We start from the raw sequence: 22024 nt of genomic DNA, 5'->3' as shown, positions 1-22024 counted from the left end.
CCCACCTTGGCTTCCCAGAGTGCTGGGATTATGGGCATGACCCACTGCACCTGGCCATTAATCAGTATTGCTGGGTATAAAATCCTTAGCTCACATTTTGTTTACTTGATTCTCTTAAATATATTCATTTTCCAATGATAGAAAGTGTTGAAAAGTCTGATGATAATCTAAATTTCTTGCCTTTATAAGTCAAGGTTTTGGGGGGGTTGGGTTTTGTTTTGTTTTGTTTTGTTTTTTTGCCTAGATATGCAAAACTGGGTGGGTTTTTTTCCCCCTTCATCTTTAAAGACCAGTAATATCACTAGAATATGTCCCTGACGATTGTTCTGGGTCCATGCTCTAGTTATGCAGCGTGCTCTTTCAATATGTAGTTTCAGAACTTTTCTTTTTATTACTGTAAAGTTTTCAGGATTTGTTTCTCATCCTTGATTTGGTTTACTTCTTCAGAAGCTCCTGTTATCCATAAGTTGAATCTTTTTTGTCACGTTCTCTTCTATCCTTTTCCCTAATGTTTAAAATTATCTTCCTTTTCACCTTCTATTTTTGTTAAGGTGTTATGTGTTGTGTTTATTTGTTCTTGTGTGTGTTCCTTCTAGTTTGTTCTTCATTTCTGAAAAGATTTTTTCATTTTATTTCTAATTCTTTCCTATATTCCTTCACCTCATTTCTAAATTTTTCTAGCTCTGATTCATATTGTTCTTTTGTATCTCAGTATACTTTTCTTATCTTCTACCTTATTTTGCAATAGTAAGTTACAGTTCGGGTCTGTTTTGTGGGCATGTCTGTTATGCTTTCCTTGTCTATGAAGTTGTTATTCTTCTCCTTATTCTCTCTCTCTTTTTTTTTTTTTCTTTTAACAATGTGGTATGGGATTTGACCTCAGTGCTTTTCTGAGAGTTTAGTTTATTTTTATGTGAAGTTAGTTTTCCCGAACTTTTAGAAGAAGGCCTGGTTAGAAATAGCTTCTCTGCCTTCACGGAATACCTTTTGCTCTCTTGTGTGTTGTGTTCGAAGATAAGGCAACTTGCTTGCCGAGATTCCCTGGCTTCATGCCCCTCCCCACTTTTATCTGGGCCTTCTCCTCTTGCATCACGCTGTTCCCAGGGACTGGACCCTCCACGCCCTTCAGTGCTGTTGCGGTGTCCCTCGTGCTCACCTCCTCCTGGATCGGGCAAGGCCCTCCCACTCGCAGCCGCTGTTTTCGTGTGAACACCTGTGGGCTGTCAGGGGCTCCGTGTTCCCAGGTGCATCCTGCAGCCTGCTGCTGCCCTCTGCTCCCTCTCGCACAGCTGCTGACAGGACGCCCAGGTCTCATCACCGTAGGCGGTGTGTCTTCACCCACTTGTACTCTGTGGTTTGTAGAGATACCTTGTCTTCTAGCCTTGTAAATGTCTCTGATATTTCGGTTTTGCTATCTAATTGCTGATTTTAGGAGGAGATTTAGGGAGATTCCAAAACTCTGCTGCTACCACCATCTTCCCAGAATCCCCAAGCTACTTGTTAATGGAATCCCGAAATTAAAATAATTCAGGATATGCCTTATCCAAAGAGAAAGGCCATAGAAAGAGCACGGGTTTCCAGGTCAGGCAGCTGTGGGTCAGCATGCGGTTCTGTTACTCCCTTGCGTGTGGCCTCAGCTGGACTCTTCCCTCCTGGGCCCCTTCTCTTCATCACTGCCCTGGGAAATAACCTATGGAAAAGCTTTGCCCCACTGCGCTGCACCTAGTAGGTGCTCAATAATGCCCCTTTCTACATTGCCATGCTTGGTCCTACAGGTGAATCAAATAACTTTTTTCTTGGACTATCTGATTTTTCTTGGGAAAGAAATTCGAGATTTTGTTTGAATAGAAGGTGACATTGAAACTCACACTCTAAGAAATTGTAATGATGTTTAACAATATATTAATATTAATGTCATTTTAGCACTAATAAGAATCTTATTTCAGTTCCATATATATTCTTACTCAACACCCAAGATCAGCTTAATTTTTTTCCCATTACTTTTTGAGTTGAATATCTATTTATTTCTGTTTTTTTCAGTTTGATAATTTGCTATTTCTCTTTATAGCTTGCAAACCAGGCCGGAATTCCTCCAGGTGTATACAATGTTATTCCCTGCTCTCGAAAGAAAGCCAAGGAAGTAGGAGAAGCACTTTGTACTGATCCTCTGGTGCCCAAAATTTCCTTTACTGGCTCGACAGCTACAGGAAAGGTATGTGACTTAAGTCTCAAAGGAAAAAAAAAAATTCTGTTCTAGTATTTTCTCTTTATAGAGCATAAAATGACTGTTTCATCTTAGTCACCATTTTTAGAAAGATTCCAGCAGAGTGTTAAAAGCTCTGTCAAATAAAGTAATGTCTAATCATCCTCTGGAGATACTTTTGAATGTTTCTTATGTAACATGACGTACATTCCCATGTGACAATACCGAACGAATTGAGGCTGCAGGTTCTCGTTATTTTCCCATTATTTGTTGCATGTGAAGTAGTTAAAAGCTATCTATTTTATTTCTTCAATTCTTGAATTCATGTTTTTTCATAGTCTAGAATTAGAGATTCCAGAAACACACAGTTGGATGTTGAAATGAATGCCTAAGAATTGAACAAAAATTGTATTTAGTATAAAGGTATTTACAGAAATGGAAAGGTATCTTGTCTTTTTTTTTTTCCTTGAATGTCGAAAGGGTCTTTCCTCAAAACTTCATATGTATGCCTGTGAGTAGATTTTTATTTATCCTTTTAAATGTCCAAAAGAGAAAAAAGTCACGGTAGAACAAAAGTTTTTGTTTATGGTGTCTCTTTCCAGATAGTATACTTGATTCTCCTAGTTTACATTAATACATACATGTATACATACATGTATCTATACTCATGCTGGATATGTACATAAACACACAGCAGACAGAAATAATATAATCTAATTTGAAAGTTTCTGTGAACCTGTGGTCATTTTTGGAAACCATGAGAAGAGGAAGGAAGAAAGCAGTTTTAATGCCTCCCAACCATAACTACTTTTGTCATGCCATAAACTCACACTCAGGCAGTAGCACTTTGGAATCCTGCCATTCATTCACGTCAGAAATAGGAATTTTTTCATCCATGAACTGCTACGTTCCTGATTAATGGGCCTTACAATGCAAATGTTACTATGAAGCAGAGAAAAAGCAAGCGGCCTGGGAGAAAGGGTTATAAAACCTTTGCCATTCAAGCCAGAGAAATTCCCAGGATACTGGGCGAACGGCAGCATTATATTGCTTTTCCTCAGTTTTCCCAGCAAATTGTCATCATCTGACAGGCCTCCAGGAAAATGTCTACCATGTTCCTGCCAAATCTAGATTTGCTCCTATTTCCTCTGGACAGCGGTTGACCACAAGTGGCTTAAAGGGAAGAGTGACAAGTATAGCTAAAAAATTGCTAATCTATATTGCAAGGGCCTCTTCTGAGCTGGTCTTCACAGAGGTCAGTGGCTGAGCTCCTGGTCCGGGGGCACAGAGTCTTGCCTCTTAACTGGAGACCACACCATGAGCCTCTTCTAGAGATGCCTGCCCTGCCCTCCCCCCTTTCTAGGGGGGCCACCCCTCCCAGGGCCCTGCCAAGGAGACAGCAGCCGTGTTTTATAGCACGTGACACCTTGGCTCTTTCTGCACAGAGAACTGAACCATGAGTGGTCATTGACTTGAAGGAAACAATTTGTAGGCCGGCTGGGGACCTAGGACAAGTGGCCTGGCATGGAAAGGTGAGCCGGGTCAATCGCATTCCGTCTTTGGAGGCTGTGGGCCTGAGGAGGTCCGCAGTGGGAAGTGGAGCTGCAAATATTCGTGAAGAGGTGCCAGGAGTTCACACGGTACTGCAGGAGCCATGGCAAGCCATCGTGGGGCAGCGGAGCCTGAGTGGGGAGGAGGCACCGTCAGAGGACGCAGAGCTGGTGCACCTGGAGGGACAGACACGAGGAGACAAGGCCAGGCGGAAGTGAAATGGAGTGACCCAAAGTGGAAACCTTTTTTACACTGGAGCAAATTCAGGAAAAGTCAGTGGCCTGGCAGATGGCATTTCTTTAAAATTCAAAAATAAAATAGCTATGTTGAATCCAAGAAATGTGTTTAACCTTAAAACTTGTACTGTTTTGTTGAGTGGTGACATTTCAGTGAGAAAACTGTTGCCACCATTTGACTGCTGGAATAGTAACATCTGGGCACGTAGAGAAGTACTGGCACAGGCCCAGCTTTCCAGCCATTCTGGAGTTTTACCACGGGCCCTATCACAAAACCCACAACCTTGGGGTGTGCATCACTTGGGGGAGCATTTATACAGCCACCTTGGGCTTGTGAATACTGTCTGCTTCATCTGAACTGTCGCAAATGGTTCCATCTTGCCTGTAGCCATAACTGGACAAAGACCTACTATCCTGACATAGAGAGTTTAAACAGTATCTCAAGAATGGGAAAACAGACACCATATGTACTCACTATTAAATTGAAACTAACTAATGAGCACTCATGTGCACAGAGGGAAGTAAAACTCGGGAAATCAACCAGGGGGGAGGAGAGGAGGAGAAAAATACCTACCTAATAGGTACTATGAACACTATCTGGGAGATGGGCACGCCTATAGCCGGGACTCAAGCGTGACAAAAGCAATCCATGTAACCAAAACATTTGTGCCCCCATCATATTCTGAAATTAAATAAATAAATATTCTTGTTTCTCCCTTTTCTTAGGCAAAGAATTATCCTGTATACACATACACACTGCTATGTACCTTGCTTCTTTAACGATTGGGTAATTTTTTAAAACAAAGGCTTGATAGTCCTGGTAGTTGGTTTCAGTGCTCATAGCACTCTCTCCTTTGCTTTCAGATCCTGTTGCATCATGCAGCAAACTCTGTGAAAAAGGTCTCCCTGGAGCTGGGTGGTCTTGCTCCATTCATAGTGTTTGACAGTGCCAACGTGGACCAGGCTGTAGCAGGGGCCATGGCATCTAAATTTAGGAACTCTGGGCAGGTGAGTCCTATGGAGCAGCAGTCCCCAACCTTTTTAGCACCAGGGACTGGTTTCATGGAAGACAATTTTTCTACGGATGGTGGGGGCTGGGGGGGCATGGTTTCAGGATGATTCAAGTGTATTACATTTATTGTGTACTATATTTCTGTTATTACATTGTGACTTGCTACTCACTGATAGGGTTTTGATATGAGTCTGAAATTGATTTATTGTGGTCTCTGTACAGTCAAACCTCTCTGCTAATGATAATCTGTATTTGCAGCCACTCCCCAGTGCTAGCGTGATTGCCTTAGCCTCACCTCAGGTCATCAGGCATTGGATTCTCATAAGGAGCACACAACCTAGATCCCTGACATCCACAGTTTACAGTAGGGTTCGTGCTCCTATGAGAATCTAATGCCACTGCTGATCTGACAGGAGGCGGAGCTCAGGCAGTGATGCGAGCTATGGGGAGAGTCTGTAAATACAGATGAAGCTTCACTCCCTCACCAGCCAATCACCTTCTGTGTGGCCCAGTTTCTAACAGGCCACGAACCATACCAGTCTTCCGCCTGGAGGTTGGGCATCACAGCTGTAGAGTTTTTCAGGGGGCGTGTGTGTGTGTGTGTGTGTTACAAAGATCCTACCAACCTCCACTGCTGCCTCATCTCCTGGAAGGAAACTTTGGGTTCCTTCCATTATTCATTCTTTATTCATTGACTCTTTTGGCAAATATTTAGTAAGTGCTTTATTTTTTTGCAAAGCTATATAAGGCAAGGAGGGTCCACAAAGAAATAACATATAGCCCCTGGCTTTCTTTAAAAAGTTTCCTAAACAGCCAAATGGCCAAATATCTGTTAGTCAAATAGTTCTCTCATCTCTTCTTTCCCCTACCCTTTGAATCTGGTTATTTTCATAGCTTTCCCTCATTGGGCTTTTCTCAACTGATAGAATTGTCTCTTCAGAAGCAAAACAGCCTTGAACAGCTAGAGTCTCTGAGGCCCATATTCTTAAGAGAAAGAATGTAGGAAAATATTGAGGATGGTGTCTGGAAAAACTCAAAACCCTGCCACTTGCTGAGACCTACCAGGGCCTGGCTCACCTGAGATGGAGGGGGCATTAGAGGTGCCCACAACACGGAGCAGGCCCACACCGGCATGTGTCCAAGGAGTGTCCATGCTGTCCTGGGAGAACAGAGGCCAGAGTTCACGTCTTCGTAAGAAATCCTGGAATATTAGATGATCTGGCGGAGGCCTTCAAAGTTATCTGAAACAAACCTTGCATTTTACAGATGAGGAAATGAAAGTCTAGAAAGACCAAGTGGCTTGAGGTCAGACATCCTTGGGCCACAGTCCCGACTCTGCTGAGGAGCCGGGACTCTGAGCCAGTGGCCCTTTCTCCCAGTTTCTATCTAAGCTGCTGCCAGGATCCTTATTCCTAAGTGCTTTGTCTTAAAAGTACCATCCATATGCAATTTTAAGTGCCTTCCAGAAACAGAGTAAATACTTCTGAAAAGTTATATTGTGAAAAAATGATGAAATGTTTTGTGATATTCTCTATTAAATAATTTTCATCTTTGCTTTGGCCTTTGGTAACTTAAATTTAAGCTTGATTTTGTGAGAAATAGATATGTTTTCTTTTACAAATGCAAAATGCCAATATTAACACTACATTTTATAGTTACACTATAAATATTACACTTTATAGTTTCACTATAACGCTAGAACTTTGGGGTATGTTGCTGTAAGCCAATAAAAATGCATAGGACAAAATTGTATGTACCCTTATTTATAGTAGGAAAATACATGATTAAGAAAAAAAGATAAGCAGATTTATCAATGATAACTGCATTTCTTATAATGTAGTTATATTTTATAATTTAAAAAATACTAGGTCTAATTATAATAGGAAAACATAAGCAAGATCTTTTCAATAATTTAGGCTGACATGGAAGAATGGTCTTGTGTCCATTTTTGAAATGTCAGATTCAGTCAAGTGCTCAGAAGTTTTAAGCTAAAGGATTTACGTTAGTGTTTGACCTCATTCCTCCCAGCCTCTGCTCACTGTCACTGCCGCATCACTGTCTCTCAGGAGGGTTGCAGTTTTGTTTTGTTTTGTTTTTGTTTTGCTATTTGTTTTCCAGTGGCTTATTGAAGCCATTTGAAAAAACATGGGGTGGCTTTTGTGTGCGTGTGTGCACACAAGTCCTTACACATGCTTACTTGTTTGACCACAGATGTGTGGCAGCTATGGAGGGAGTTGGAGAGGAACATGCACTGACCCAGTGCTTTTATCTTTGGGGCCAAGCCCAGGTGGGGAGGAAAACAGCAAGTTGGACACTTGATGGTAACCCCCTGGGGAAGTGTGTTCACAGAGTGGTGGTAGCGATCACACATCTGTTGGCTGGGTCTATAGCTCCTGACAGACTGTCTACATGAGTTTGTTTTTGTCTTCTGTCTAGACATGTGTTTGTGCAAACCGATTCTTGGTGCAAAGGGGTATCCATGATTCCTTTGTAAAAGGATTTGCTGCAGCAATGAAGAAGAGCCTGCGTGTGGGTAATGGGTTTGAGGAGGGAACTACTCAAGGCCCATTAATTAATGAAAAGGCAGTAGAAAAGGTAAGTTCATTTTATTATCTGGCAAATTAAATTTCATAGTTTCAATATCAAAAGCTTAACTAGTGAAAAACACTTTGGCTGGAAGGGTGGGGGTGAGGAGATAGGGAAAGGCTCTTCAATGTTCTAGTGTTTCATAGCACTATTGGGTGACTACAGTTAACAAGTCATTGCATATTTTCAAAATAGCTAGAGGAGAGGATTTTGAATGTTTCCAACACAAAGAAATGACAAATATTTGATATGCAGATTATCCTGATTTGATCATGACACATTATATACATGTATCAAAATATACTGTACCCCATAAATGTGTACAATTATTATGTTTCAATTAAAATTAATAATAAAAGGAAAATAAATAATCAATAGCATTGAAAGGTAAAAATAAAAAGGGAAAACAAACAAAAAGGCCACTTTGGGAGGTTGGTAAGATGGCAGACTAGAAGCGGCCCAGGTGTACCGCTCTCAAGGAGAGGATTGAAGGTTGCAGGTGGATGCCTACCTACGAATGGCCTTCCTGGAAACAGCATTGTGAATCACCCGAGAAGCAATGGGGGACATTCAGAGTGAAGGAGAAGGTGACAGGCGATCCATTCGACAAGATCAGAAGGAACCTGGGGGAGGTACCCACATGTGGGTGAGGACAGGAGGAGAGAACTCTGGGGCGCCACACTCCCCTGTGGGCACTGAGGCCCGAGCTGTGAGGCCCCCCCACCACCACCACAGACCCACAAACTGATCAGGGAGCTGCTTGCAGTCTGTGCAGCAACATTGCACTGGAGAGTGGGCACAACATGGACCTGGGGGCTCTCATTCCAGATTACTACAACTGATATCATTCCAAGGTCTCAGGTCCAGAGCACCAGGTCTACACACAGCTTGGCTTTGCTGCAGCTGCCTTGTCATTGCCTTGGCTGGCTGGGGAGGGAGCAGGGAGAGTGGATGATCTCGCATACCCCATGACAGGGAGCCAAGCACCCTTCTCCCCATGGGGGTCTGAACAGATCAGGCACCACAGACACCACCTGAGAAGCCCTTCAGCAGCTGCCTCTGCAGGATCTGGGCAGGGGAGGAGCCCCAGCAGCCCAGCAGCTGAGCCACACAGCTTTGTCTCTGCAACCCCCAAGCTGCCACCTGGCCCATGGTTCTGCACCCATAATTCCTGCACTGTTGCCCAGTCCCACCCCCAAGGTTCTGGTGCCATCATTGGGCCCAGCAGCTCTACCCGTGAGGTTCCAGCACTGCCACTGGGCCCATGGGCCCAGCTCCCAGGACTTCCTGCTGCTGTTGGGTGCCGTGGCTCTGCCCTCAAGGCTCCAGTGCCCCTAGTAGGCTCCACAGCCCCAGCACTGAGGCTCCCTACTGCTACTGGGCCCTGTGCCCCATTCCCAAGGCCCCAGCACCGCCCCCAGGCCTTGCAGCCCAGGTTCTGAGGCCCTCCTGCTGCCATTGGGCTCCACAGCCCCACACCCAAAGCTGCAGTGCCACTGCTGGGCCCTGTGGCCCTAGTTCCAAGGCCACTTTGCTGCTGTCAGGCCCACAGCTCTACCGTGAGGCTTCAGCGCTGCTGCCAGGCCCTTTGCCCACCCCCCCCCATGGCTGCCACCAGCTGCCTGGCAGGCACTGCCCCCATGGTCCAAGACTCTACCAGTGACCCACTGGCCTCGAGATGCCATCAGAGCTGGTTGGAGTGAATGCCCCCAGTCCTAACAACCATGACCACTGCCTAGATAGCCTTGTCCAGCTGCCACTGTCACCACTGTAGGAAGACCCAGGCAGAGCAATCTTCCACAATGCCAGCCTCCATGGGGAGGGACTCACCCAGCCCCTGACCCAAGCTTGCAACAGTGGCCTGGGGAACAACCCACCACTCTGCACAAAGATTGTTCAGCACAGGCTTGAACTGTGACAATCACAGGGGAATGAGACAACACAAATCAGCTGCAGTATAGGCTCTCAGTGCATCTACCCCTCTCCTGCCGGGTCAGTCTTCCAGAGTAGATCACAGAAGTACCATTAAGGGACTTCTCCTTCTTCTCACTAAGTAGGTGAGTTCCCAGCAAAGGAGAACAGGTGTGGTGTAAACCTATCTGCCCTGAACTAAGAGAAGAGGTTTCAGATAAGAAGAAACCAGCAAAAGAATTCTGGCAACATGAGAGAACAAGCTGGTTCGACACCCCCAAAGGATCACAATGGATCTATAGCAATGGACCCCAGCCAAAAGGAAATTGTCAAAATGTCAGAAATGGAATTCAGAATATGGATGGCAAATAAGATGAATGGGATTAAAGAAAAAGTGAAAACCAACACAAGCCAAAAAAATGTTTCAGGACATCAGTGAAAAAATGAAAAAGTCTCTAAAGAGCTGGACAACATACGAAAGGATATAACAGAACTTAAAGAAATGAAAGTCATTTAGGGAATTTCAGAGTACAATAGAAAGCTTCAGCAACAGCATCGAGAAAGAGGGACTCCTCCCAAACTCATTCTACAAAGCCAGTATCACCTTGATACCAAATCCAGGAAAGGACACGACAAAAAAAAGAAAACATGTGTCCCAGATTCCCTTATGAATATAGATACAAAAACCCTCAATACAATGTTAGTACTAGCAAACCAAATTCAACAACATATCAAAAAGATAATTCACCATGATCAAGTAGGTTTCATCCTAGGGATGCAAGGATGGCTTAACATAGGCAAATCAATAAACGTGGTTCACCACATAAACAGAAGCAAAAACAAAGGTCATATGATCATCTCAGTAGATGCAGTGAAACAGTCAACAAAATCCAGCACCCTTTCGTGATAAAAACCCTTAATAAACTAGGCATAGAAGGACCATACCTCAAAATCATAAAAGCCATTTATGACAAACCCACAGCCAACATCATACCAAATGGGAAAAACCTGAAATCATTCCCCCTAGGAACTGGAATAAAACAAGAGTGCCCACTGTCACCACTTCTATTCAACATAGTACTGGAAGTCCTAGCCAGAGGAATCAGGCAAGAGAAAGAAATCAGGAAAGAGGAGGTCAAACTATCTCTGTTCACTAACAACGTGATCTTATATCTAAAAGCCCTAAGGACTCCACCAAAAGACTCCTAGAATTGATAAATTCAGCAAAGTCTCAGGTTATAAAATCAAGGTACACAAATCAATAGCATTTCTATATATTTTAATACTAATAACAGTCAATTTGAGAGTCAGATCAAGGACATAGTACCATTTATAATAGCTACAAAGAAAATAAAATACCTAGGAATGTTCTTAACTAAGGACTCAAAAGATCTCTACAAAGAGAACTACAAAACACTGATGAAAGAAATCACAGATGACACAAACAAATGGAAAAACATCCCTTGCTCATGGATTAGTAGAATCAGCATTAAAATGTCCATACTGCCCAAAGTGACTTACAGATTCAATGCAATCCCCATCAAAATACCAACGTCATATTTCAAAGATCTAGAAAAAATAATCCTGTGCTTCATTTGTAACCGAAAAAGAGCCCAAATAGTAAAAGCAGTCTTACGCAAAAAGAAGAACAAATGTGGAGGCATCATATTTCCTGACTTCACATTATACTGTAAGGCTACAGTAACCAAAACAGCATGGTACTGGTATAAAAGAAATATAGACCAATGAAACAGAATAAAAGAACCCTGAAGTAAAACCATCTACCTGCAACCAACCAATTTTCAACAAAGCAGACAGCAACATGCACTGGGGAAAGGAAGCCCTATTCAATAAATGGTGCTGGGAAAACTTGATAGCCACATGCAAAACAATGAAACAAGACCACTATCTCTCACCATATACAAAAATTAATTCAGGATGGGTAATACACTTAAATGTGCAGCATGGAATCCTAAAAATTATAGAAGAAAACATAGGAAAAACTTTTAACAGATATTGGCCTAGGCAAAGAATTTATGACTAAGACCCCAAAGGCAAATACAGCAACAACAAAAATAAATAAATGGGATTTAATTAAACTAAAAAGCTCTGCCCAGCAAAGGAAATAATCAACAGAGTAATAATAAGAACACCAATAAGTAAGATTTTCCAGAACCAACTGCAGGGTTTTGCCCAGGGGGCCACCCATCAGGTAACACGTATGCTACAGCATGGCAGCTCGAGTTGCCTGCACACCACGCGGCTCCCAAGGTAAAGAGACGTGTGAGTTACATATGCTTCACGAGGCCCCAGCTCAAAACTAGCATGAGTTAAATACAACTCACATGGCAGTTAATGTGTTAAAGTTTACATTGGTTCCGCTTGCATTTTAGAGATGACTTTGGACCCTGGGTACAAACTGGGGGTGCTCATTCATCCAGTGAAGGCATTTTGGGTCTATACCAGCCATGTGGTTCAAATTGCAAACTGTTGTTTATCAACCCACACTGTACCTTTAACAACTACACAGGCTGAGGCATTGCATTTTTTAAGTGCCCCAGATGATGGATGCTCCCTTTGCAGCCAGGCCGGGAAACCGTGCAGTCTTTTTTTCTCCTAAGTGAAAATGCAGACATTGTCCTCTAGATGGCGCTGTATGCTAGGGTTTCAAGCAAGCACAAATGCAGAATTTCTTTTTTGCTTGAGAGAAGTTTGGTAGAAACCACCTCGTTTAAAAGCAATCCATTTTGTGGGCTATAGTGTACACACTGTCATACGGTGGGTTCCAGGAAAGAAACACTGCATATCACATTAATATGACAAGAAAAGGGCAGAGCAGATTCTATTTGGGGGCAAAGGAGTAGGCCCCTGTTAAATAAAATGAATTAAATAGAATTGCTTTAAAAAGATAAATTATAGAAAGTAAGCCATCCTGACTAATGGGGTTTGTTGTGGATGATGGACTTTGAGAGCATTGCAAGGAGCATGGATTTTAAAAGGGTGAGTGTGGATGGCAGAATGCTCCCAAGCCTGTATTTATCTGTCTTCTGAAACCCTATAAAAACCCTACAAAAATTCAGCTGAAAATGGAAGGGAAGAGGACCCCAATGGACCAAAGATTGTGATGAACTTCTGGAAAGCAGAAGGGATGGTATTAACAGAAAAATCAGAGCAGATGAGTGCGCCCAGGGGAAGCCTGCCGAGGGAATTAGCGTCATTTTTTAGAATTAGTTGGTGAAGAGCATAGAAATAGGAGGATGGGAGAGAGAGAGCTGGTTGATTATGCTTTTGGGTAGTTTTCTGGGTCATTCCCACTATCCCTCCCCATGACTGCCACCACTAAGACACACAAGACAGCAGAGGCATTTGTTCTGGGCAGGACAGTAGTTCCGAAGAAATAGTCACCGTCTAGGAAGGCTATGGCTTCAAGAGAGATTCTGGGGCCAGGCACAGTGGCTCATGCCTATAATCCTAGCACTCTGGGAGGCCAAGGCGGGAAGATGGTTTAAGCTCAGGAGTTCAAGACCAGACTGAGCAAGAGCAAGACCTCGTCTCTACTAAAAAAGAAAAAGAAAAAAGAAAAATTAGCCTGGCACAGTGGCACATGCCTGTAGTCCCAGCTACTCAGGAGGCTGAGGCAGGAGGATTGTTTGAGGTTGCAGTGATTTATGATGACACCACTGCACTCTAACCAGGGTGACAGAACGAGACCCTGTCTCACCAAAAAAAAAAAAAAAAAATCAATTATGCAGTGTAAGAAAACTCAAAGTAAGGCACTATCAGCATACCTTTTTAAAAACGGAACGAAATGAAAGTGCAGTCCAGCAAAGAGGACAGCATGAGATTTAAGAATCTGGAAATAACCCCAGAGCACAATGAAAGCAAATCCCAGGGAGACAACTGAGCAACAAGCCTGGGAAGAAGTCAGTGTATATTAGACCATTCAACAAATATCAATAGTAGGATCAAACAGCTGGAAATCAAAGAGCAGGAACGAAGGCAGCACTGCACATGCCCTCTTATGGCCTCTGCATCTCTGCAAATGTGGTTCCTTCTGCCAAGCAGGAACCAGCGTGCTTTGTTTTTATCTTAAAAATAAAGAAAAAAGAAAACCAGTTACAGTTTTCTGCAGTTTAAACGTTGTAAAAGATTGTATACTTTTGGAAAGCTCTTCTTTTTCTAATCGTGCAGGTGGAGAAACACGTGAGTGATGCAGTTTCCAAAGGGGCCATGGTTGTGACAGGTGGAAAGCGACACCAACTTGGAAAAAATTTCTTTGAGCCCACCTTGCTCAGCAATGTCACCCAGGAAATGCTTTGCTCTCATGAAGAGACTTTTGGGCCTCTGGCACCAGTGATCAAGTAAGATCATCCAGCCAGTAGGAAGACAGGAGAAAGAACAGAAAAGAAAAGGAAACCAGGAGAGAGAGTCCTGTGCTGTTTCGAGGGCTGGCTCCGGGAGGCAGAGAGCTGTGTTGAGTCAATTGAAGAGCAGAGTTGAATTTATGAGTTTTTTAATCATCACTTATTTAGACCACAAAACTCATCAAATTCTTTAATTTCTTCTTGCTTTCTGCTGAACTCATTTTTCTTCTTAATGGAGTACATCCTCAAAGGGTTCTTTGATGGGAGGCTGTAGGAAATGAACTGTGATCTTTTGTCTCACATTCACAAGGAAATAACAATTCACTTGGATAAAATTCTGGGTTTAACACTTTGAAAATATCACTCCTTTATCTGCTGATATCCAGGGAGGTTGCTGAGAAATCTGATGTCTGGCTCTGGCTCGTTTGAAAGGGATCTACTTTTTCTCCTTGGAAACTTTTAGAATTTCTTTTGTTCTTTGATGTTCTTAAATTTTACTGTAATAGGCCTGGCATGGCACACTGTGATCTTTTTCATTTTGTGGTCCTAGTGTCTTTCTTCAGTATCTAACCAGGTTTGTTTAGTCCTGGGAAATTCTTGGTCATTATTTCTCCAAATACTCTATTCATACTTCCCTCTATCCTTCTCCAGCCTTCTAAGAAGTCTATTACTGTGCTACTTCTACTTCCATCCCCCGCTTCTGTTAGCTCTTTGTTCATTCTCTCTCTTCATCCATTCCCGGTGCCCGAGAGCCCTTGCCCTCACTTGCCAGCGTATCGATGCAGCTCCACGTACACCCACTCTGCTAGCCAGGGCACCCACCTCGTTCTGTATCTCAGCCAGTATTTTTTCCATCCAGTTAATATCTCCAGTTGGTTCTTCCCCATAACTGATTCTTCCTGCTTCATTATTCTCCCTTATTTTGCTGTAGATATGTATTCTTTCCTTACCTTTTTGTTCTGTTCCACTGTTTCTGCCTCCTCTGGGATAGGTTGTGCTGTTTTATCTTGGAGCTCCTCAGATGTCTTGTTATTTTCCCTGTGGGCTCATCTTTAAGCCCTTCGAACTGTTAGCAGCCTTGGATTGTAACATCTACCATGGGATTGGGGTAAAAAGCATAGACTTTAGTTTGTGCTCCTTCTCATGCGTTTGGAGGGTGTGAGGTTAAGCCTTGCAAAGGGTTAAGCCTCGTGAGGGAGCCTCTAGTATTAAAATCTAGTTTCAATGCCACTCCCCCTGCCCGAGTTATCCTTTGCGGCTGGGGTATTTTGCGGTGCGCTCTATCGTACCAGGTTGGGAAGTAGAGGCCCTGGTCCTGCCGCTGCCTACGCTTGTTCAGGATGGTCAGTGTACCCCCTGGTACCCTGGGCTGGCCCTGCTGATTTTCTGCCCCACAGCAACCTAGCTTTGATCCAGGGATGCAGATTTGGAGGCAGGTCACCTAGAGCTCACAGGCTTGATGGGACAGGTGCAGCCCTGCCACCCAGGCCCCACAGAGCCGTTGTTGCTCTGCCCACCCCTCCATGGGTGGCCCGAGCTCTCTCCCACTTGAGGCCATCCTTGCACCCTAGGATCCAACCAGCTTCTTTTTTTCTTTTTTATGTCAAGTTATCTTGGTCACCAACTACCTTCTTGGCCTCCAGAGGTGTCCTGCATTTTGGGTGTTAGTTGCTGATTGAGGTTTTTTTGAGCCATGATTTTGTTTCTCTGTCCCTTGGCATCTGCAGCGTTGGGTTCGCAGAGAGTGCTGGCAGCTGGTGCTGACTGTGCCATCTTGTCCAGGAACAGAAATCTTTTGTATCATGTGCTTTGCTGGCCTTGTTACCATCTTGCTAAGGAAGTTTATTTTTGTTCCACCATTGGGGAAAGGGACCACTTGAAGAACTTTCATATTCTTAGTTTTAGTAAAAACTTTATACCTAAAATGCTAGACATTCCCACAGGAAACTGAAAAGATGCAGTGGTTGGGAACACAGGCTTGAGTTGACTCAGGCCTGTCAATTCAGGCTTTGCTTCTTCATACCTGTGTACCCTTGGACAGGTTAACTTTTCTGCCCCGGCTCCCTCTGCAAGCCCTGCAGAGAGACAGCTGCCGCTGCTGGCAGACCTCTGAATTTAGAAGTTGGGGTGCTTAGAACATTTTGGTCCAGTTACAATTCAGGAGCAATAAAAAAAAATACCACCCACATCTTGTTCTTGAAGTACAGTTACAAAGCTAGAAGAGACTGCATGGGGCTTTGGTGCACTCCTTCATTTCAGAGAGGAACAAACTCCAAGCACCAAGGCATTGTTAAGCGGTAGCAAGTGGTAGAAGCAACATTAGAAACCAGCCTGACCTCCCCTGAACAGTTTTCTTTCTGCTTCATTATGCTGCCTTCTAAAGTACTTGTTAGGATTGTTATATATTCTCAGTGGGTACCAAGAGCAGTAATCCTTTTTTAAAGGGATTTTGTTTGGTATTCTAGCTATGCCACAGTTTCCTGCGCGTTGGCCTGCTTTTTAGAAGAGCTGAAGCCAGTATTGGTTTGAGTGTGCCAGCCCTGAACACTGCGTTATCTTGGACTGGTGCTGTTTTCTTCTGTACTCTGCCCTCCAATCTCTTTGCAAAACTCTGATTTACCCCCTGCCATTATTTGGGAAACAGATTAGGAGAAAAGAAAACTGGGGTTTTTTTTTTTTTCCTCTCCCCCTTACAGATTTTGCTTATGACCTATCTTAACTTTGGCAGATTCGATACAGAGGAGGAGGCTGTTGCCATCGCTAATGCAGCTGACGTTGGGTTAGCAGGTAGGTGTTTGTCCTTGTTCAGTAGCCGTCGTGACCGTTTTCTCAAGCTAATGCCAGACTTTTTGCCTTTTAAACATTGCCCTGGGTTTTGAGAAACTTCAGTGGGGTATGTGTTTTGTTGATTTCCGGGTGGCAGGGGCGGATTTGTGCAAGTGCATGTTCTTTCGCCTTGTCCCCCGTGAGACACATTTGGGTCTCTCTGGTTAGAGCTGGGCGGGCAGGGGCAGCCAGGGGGAGAAGAGACAGTGCAGATAATTCTAGGTGGAGAACTGCACACACCTCAAAGTTCCATGTCCTTAGCAATTAATGCCTAGAAATTCCAAGTGCCTTGTCTTCCCCTTTGCCTGGCTCCTGAAAGCCTGAGGGAAAGCAGCAGCCCTGGCACGAGCAGAGAGTGTCAAGGACGGGGAGAGGAGTGAGGAGGGTGTGCAGAGGGTGCCTCACTGGAGTGGCTGCTGTTCTTTTAGTTTGGAGATGGTCAGGGTGGCCACAGTATGTACCCCACCACCCCGAGAAAATTAGTATTAGCATCCTCAGTGAATGAACCACCGAGGAGGATACAGAGACACATAAGATACAGCTACGGCTCAGAGCATCTGGGGTGAGATGTGTGCACAAGGGCTCTTGTAACTCTAAGGTCAGCATCTGTGTCTTCCCTTCTCGATGGGATGACGGTGGAGGAAGCTGTGGCCTGAACTAGGTCATCAACAATGGGCAGGATTCTGGCCGTGCAGAAATCGGAGGAGGGAGATTGTGGGCAGAGGGGACCAGGGGAGTTCAAAGGCAAAGTAAGGAAGGGCAAGGAGGATTTGGTCGACAAGCTTGGAGAAGATGGTGATTGGAGTAGTAGAAGGTAAAGCTGGAAATGTTGATTGAAACTGCATTAGGGAGGGTTTGAATTCCCACTAAGGAATTCAGCCTTATTTTATAGATAACCAGGAGTCACCAAAAGGTTTGGGCAAAAATGTCATATGGAAATCTAACAGAGGTGTGCAGGATGGATTGAATAGCAGAAAACAGGAGCTGGATAGGAGAAGTGAGAGCCCTAGAAAGAATGAATGGAAGAAAAAGATGATTTCCAAAGGTTTTGAGTAGAGGAAGTAGACATGACCGACTTGAGGCTTTATCTGGGAGGAGGGAGGATTCCAGGTCACAGCGACTAGACAGTTGTCACCAGTGGTGTCCTGAGCTTTAGACATGATGACTTTAATGAATAGTCTATTTACCTTACATGTTCTTTATCCTGTGACAGGTTATTTTTACTCTCAAGACCCAGCCCAGATCTGGAGGGTGGCCGAGCAGCTGGAGGTTGGCATGGTTGGCGTAAACGAAGGATTGATTTCCTCGGTGGAGTGCCCTTTTGGTGGAGTGAAGCAGTCTGGCCTTGGGCGAGAGGGGTCCAAGTATGGCATCGATGAGTATCTGGAACTCAAGTATGTGTGTTTCGGAGGCTTATAGGATTCTCCAGTTCCTTAAAGAAATGAAACAGGAGGCTTACCGACAAAAATGAGGACATGCTATTTGTTATTTTAAATAGACTAATAGGTTATTGGAATTGTGACTTTTTCAAAACTCATCCAGTCCTCGTAATCCTACCCCTCCCCTCACCTAACTAGGGACCAAAATATGCTACATGCCTGTGGCTGCGGGTTCCAGGAGAGCTGGCACTGGGTTTACAGAATGAATCCCTTTGGCGCGCACAACCCTGCTGCCTCAGAGCAAAGCACACCGAGGCAGGCCGGCCCCTTTGCGCCATCACAAAGTCTCAGTCACTGCCTGGACAGTGGCACAACCAGCTCCCACGTGGCTATGGAATGAGGCCCCAGAGCACTTCACAGGTGACCCCTGACTGTGACTGACAGGCAGGTCAGGGGTCAGAGCACCCGCTTCCCTGGCATCTGCCAGCTCAGGACTGAGGACACTGTGTATTCAGAGGTTGAATTAATGACTTTTTTCCCAAAGACTTCTGAAATAGCACAGGATTGCCTGTGCTTCTGTGAGGAATGAAGGTGCACCTCTTCCTGTTTTTGGACCTTTCTTTAAAGTGAAGTCTTCACTGTCCCAAATTTACCACTTAAAAGACTGTATTTTCATTTCTGTCCTACTCACCACTTCATTTTGTTTCCTTTAGGAGATGAGCTGAAGTTAAAGCAAAAACTAGCAGAGGCAGCTCGGTAGGATGAAAGGCTCGCCTCGCTTGGCCTGGCTCCCTCAGTAGGTGGCCTTGTGCCGTGGACATGCATTTAGCACTTACCATTCAATGGTCCCCCATGCAGAGGGGAGGTTCTATGCAGGCCTTACTTAGCTTGACGGGGTATTGTGAGCCTGAGAGACAGTGGAACTACTTTGCAAAGAAATGCCAATTCGGAGTAAGCGCAGGAGCCATTCTCATGAGCAGCCCCACTCAGCCTTCCCACTGGCAGCGCTTTGCCAAAATGAGGGGAGGCCCTGCCCGGCTGCCCACCCTCCTGGCCCGAGGGAGTGGCTGCCACGTGCAGCCTGCTCTTTCTGCCCTGCTGTAGTGCTGCTCCTTCCCCTCCAAAGGAGCAAAAGCACTTTCACCACAGTCCTCTCGAAGGGGAAAAAGATTTCCGTAATTGCCAATTCACTTTGTGGAAGAGACTTGAGACCTTGAATTTCAGGCACCTTTTATCTAATACATTTTTACAGTTTATCATTCAAATAACACAAAAAACAAAAACCCCTCTGACTGGTGTTGCCTCTCACTTTGAAAGAAAAACTCCAATTAAGAAAATTCTAGGCTCTTCTAGACATGCCTCCCATCCACATAGGAATAAAGGCTGTCCCGGGCCAAACAGGCGGAAATGAAGCGCCTTCCTCTCCCCGCCTCTCTGCGTGCGGACTCGCTCACCTTCTGTGGGTATTCCAGGAGTGGAAGGGAAGTGTGAATGCAAGTAGTGCCGGTGCCATTACTCCTGAACCACCCAGGACTTAGCGTCCCCCACTGAGCCACTGGGCAGCTGCGGTGAGTAACTGACGGTCTGGAAGGTCCCTGTGTGCACAAGGGTGGCCTCCAGTCCTGGAGCTTCCTCGCCTCTGGCCTGGATTATACCAGCCGGACCCTGAACCCCTCAAGAGAAGAAAGAGCTAAAATCTGCCTCCTGGTGACAGTGCCCAGGCCCTGTCAAGAGTCACATACTGAGCATTTTGACAGTTAATTTCTGCTCTTTATGTGTATAGTTTTTAGGTGGTTTATATAACATTTGAATTACTTAAGGTTTAGGTATACCCACCTTTTTTCTATTAAGAATACAAATGCTCCCACATTATTTTTTAGAAGCCTGAATTACTGATGCTGAGATGTGTGGAGGAATACTTTCAAATACGTTTTTAACTTCCTAAGCCAATGGATTCCTTGGCTAGGTGGCAAATTTTGAGTTTTCTTGCATAGTTGGCTCATTAGGTACCTAAATTGAGGGCCAGAGACTCATTGTAATAATCTTGATCGATTTTTCAATTAAAAGTATTTGAAAAGGAAATAGATATTATTTAGTAAAATGGTTCCTGGGTTGCAGGAAGGAAGACGAGTGTTTTTAAATGAACATTTTTTTGTTGTTATTTTTTAATAAGGTGATATGTGATAGATGAGCTTTTTCAGAAAAAGTATATTTTACAACAGGAAATAGAAAAGGAACATTAGACCGGGGTTTGGCGAATCTGGCCTGCCACCTGTTTTTGTAGAACCCATGAGCTGAGAATGGTTTTTGTATTTTTCAATGGTTGGGGGGAAAATCAAGAGAAGAACAATATTTCATGACATGTGAATATTATATGAAATTAAAATTTCAGTGTCCATAAGTAACATTGCAGTATGGCCATACCTACTCATTTATGGTGTGATCTGTGACGCTTTCTGGGCAGAGTGGAATAGTTGGGACATAGACAGTATAGCCTGCAAATCCTAAAATATTTATGATTTGTCTCCTTAAGGAAAAAGTTTGCCAGCCCCTGATCTAGACCAAAAGGGAGATATTGACCTTCCCGTGTTTGTCAGGCATTATTTCATTTTATTTAACACCCCCTGTGAAGAAAGTCCTTTGCTAGGCATTACTACCATGAGCTCTCAGCAGGAATGTGGCAGCAATTATAACTCAAATGAAATTACCCGGATAGCAAGAGTCTACTCGCCTTGGAAAAATACTTCCCCATTTACATCCTCCAGCTACGCAGGGATTCTCATTTAAAGAGCTCATCTGCATCTGTTATCGTCATCCCTTTGAGTGGCTTTTAAATAGGATTTTATGTCAAGTGATGTCTCTTCTTCCCAAGTCTGCCTTTGTTCTTATGGAGAGACTCAGTGAAAATAAAGCTCAGAAGCAAATGTAAACAAATCTATGTTACTGTCAACTTCAATTATGAACTTGAAACTGCCACATGATGTTTTTTCTCTGAAGACTGGATCCCAGTGTTTTCATTACCCATGTGCAGCTATTTTAAATAGCTTTTTACTTGAATAATATTTATGCTGTGATTGTTTCATGCTGTACTTTGTGGGATAAAACTTGGGAATAAGAGTAGTGAGAAATGTATGAATGTTTTGCTTTTTAAACGTGGACATAACTCATTTTTCTAGTTTTTGACAATTGTGTGTTTCAGTTTCTAGTCAGCAGATAGAGCTGTGTGTGTGTGATTAATAAATGTTGAATTAACAAAATTTCCTATCCCTGTGGGTTTTTTTGTTTTGTTTTTCGTTTTTTTTGTTGTTGTTGTTTTTTTTTTTTTTGAGACAGTCTTGCTCTGTTGCCCGGGCTAGAGTGCCGTAGGGTCAGCCTAGCTCACAGCAGCCTCAAACTCGTAGGATTAAGCAATCCTCCTGCCTCAGCCTCCGGAGTAGCTGGGACTACAGGCATGCGCCACCATGCCCAGCTAATTTTTTCTATATATATTTTTAGTTGTCCAGCTAATTTCTTTCTATTTTTAGTAGAGTCGGGGTCTCGCTCTTGCTCAGGCTGGTCTCGAACTCCTGACCTCGAGCGATCTTCCCACTTCAGCCTCCCAGAGTGCTAGGATTACAGGCGTGAGCCACCGCGCCCGGCCTCCTATCCCTGTGTTAAGGTGTCTAGTTAGGAGGTTTTTCTTGCCAGGTCATGATTTGAGTTTTTATTGGGTGGCATTGGACCAGTTCGGATGTGTGTAAACAGTGTTTCCTCCCTAGAGAGCTGCAGTGAGTGCATGCCTCTGTCTGGAAGCCAGCGTGTAAAAATATGTACCCCAGGACCCAGAAGATGGCCTGTCCATGGTTCTTGCTCACTACATGTTTGCTGAATTGAACAGAGAATTTACCTGGTTGCAGGGTGGCTGCCACAGAAGGGGGTATACCCCAGCTCTTGCAAATTGGTCCATCTCTCTTTCC

General features: G+C 44.1%; 1 protein-coding gene across 3 annotated transcripts in view; it reads left to right on the top strand.

Moving 5' to 3' along the window:
* ALDH5A1 (aldehyde dehydrogenase 5 family member A1) overlaps window positions 1-22024 on the top strand; it is a 277572-nt gene that overhangs the window by 10994 nt on the left and 244554 nt on the right. Inside the window, exons 5-10 of one of the 3 annotated variants that reach the window (XR_011236045.1) lie at window positions 2069-2212; window positions 4855-4998; window positions 7439-7597; window positions 13691-13860; window positions 16592-16650; window positions 17903-18985. Coding sequence is in view for 2 of the 3 variants with exons in the window: in XM_069493035.1 (XP_069349136.1) it covers window positions 2069-2212; window positions 4855-4998; window positions 7439-7597; window positions 13691-13860; window positions 16592-16650; window positions 17903-18108 (882 nt within the window). In the remaining variant the exon portion in view is untranslated. Of the gene's footprint in view, window positions 1-2068; window positions 2213-4854; window positions 4999-7438; window positions 7598-13690; window positions 13861-16591; window positions 16651-17902; window positions 21296-22024 lie in introns of those variants that run through there. The other 2 variants (XM_069493035.1, XM_069493036.1) reach the window with 2 other exon arrangements.

The sequence above is a fragment of the Eulemur rufifrons genome, chromosome 18, assembly GCF_041146395.1.
Source record: "Eulemur rufifrons isolate Redbay chromosome 18, OSU_ERuf_1, whole genome shotgun sequence".
Classification (NCBI taxonomy): domain Eukaryota; kingdom Metazoa; phylum Chordata; class Mammalia; order Primates; family Lemuridae; genus Eulemur; species Eulemur rufifrons.
This window is presented reverse-complemented; position numbering and strand designations above follow the sequence as displayed.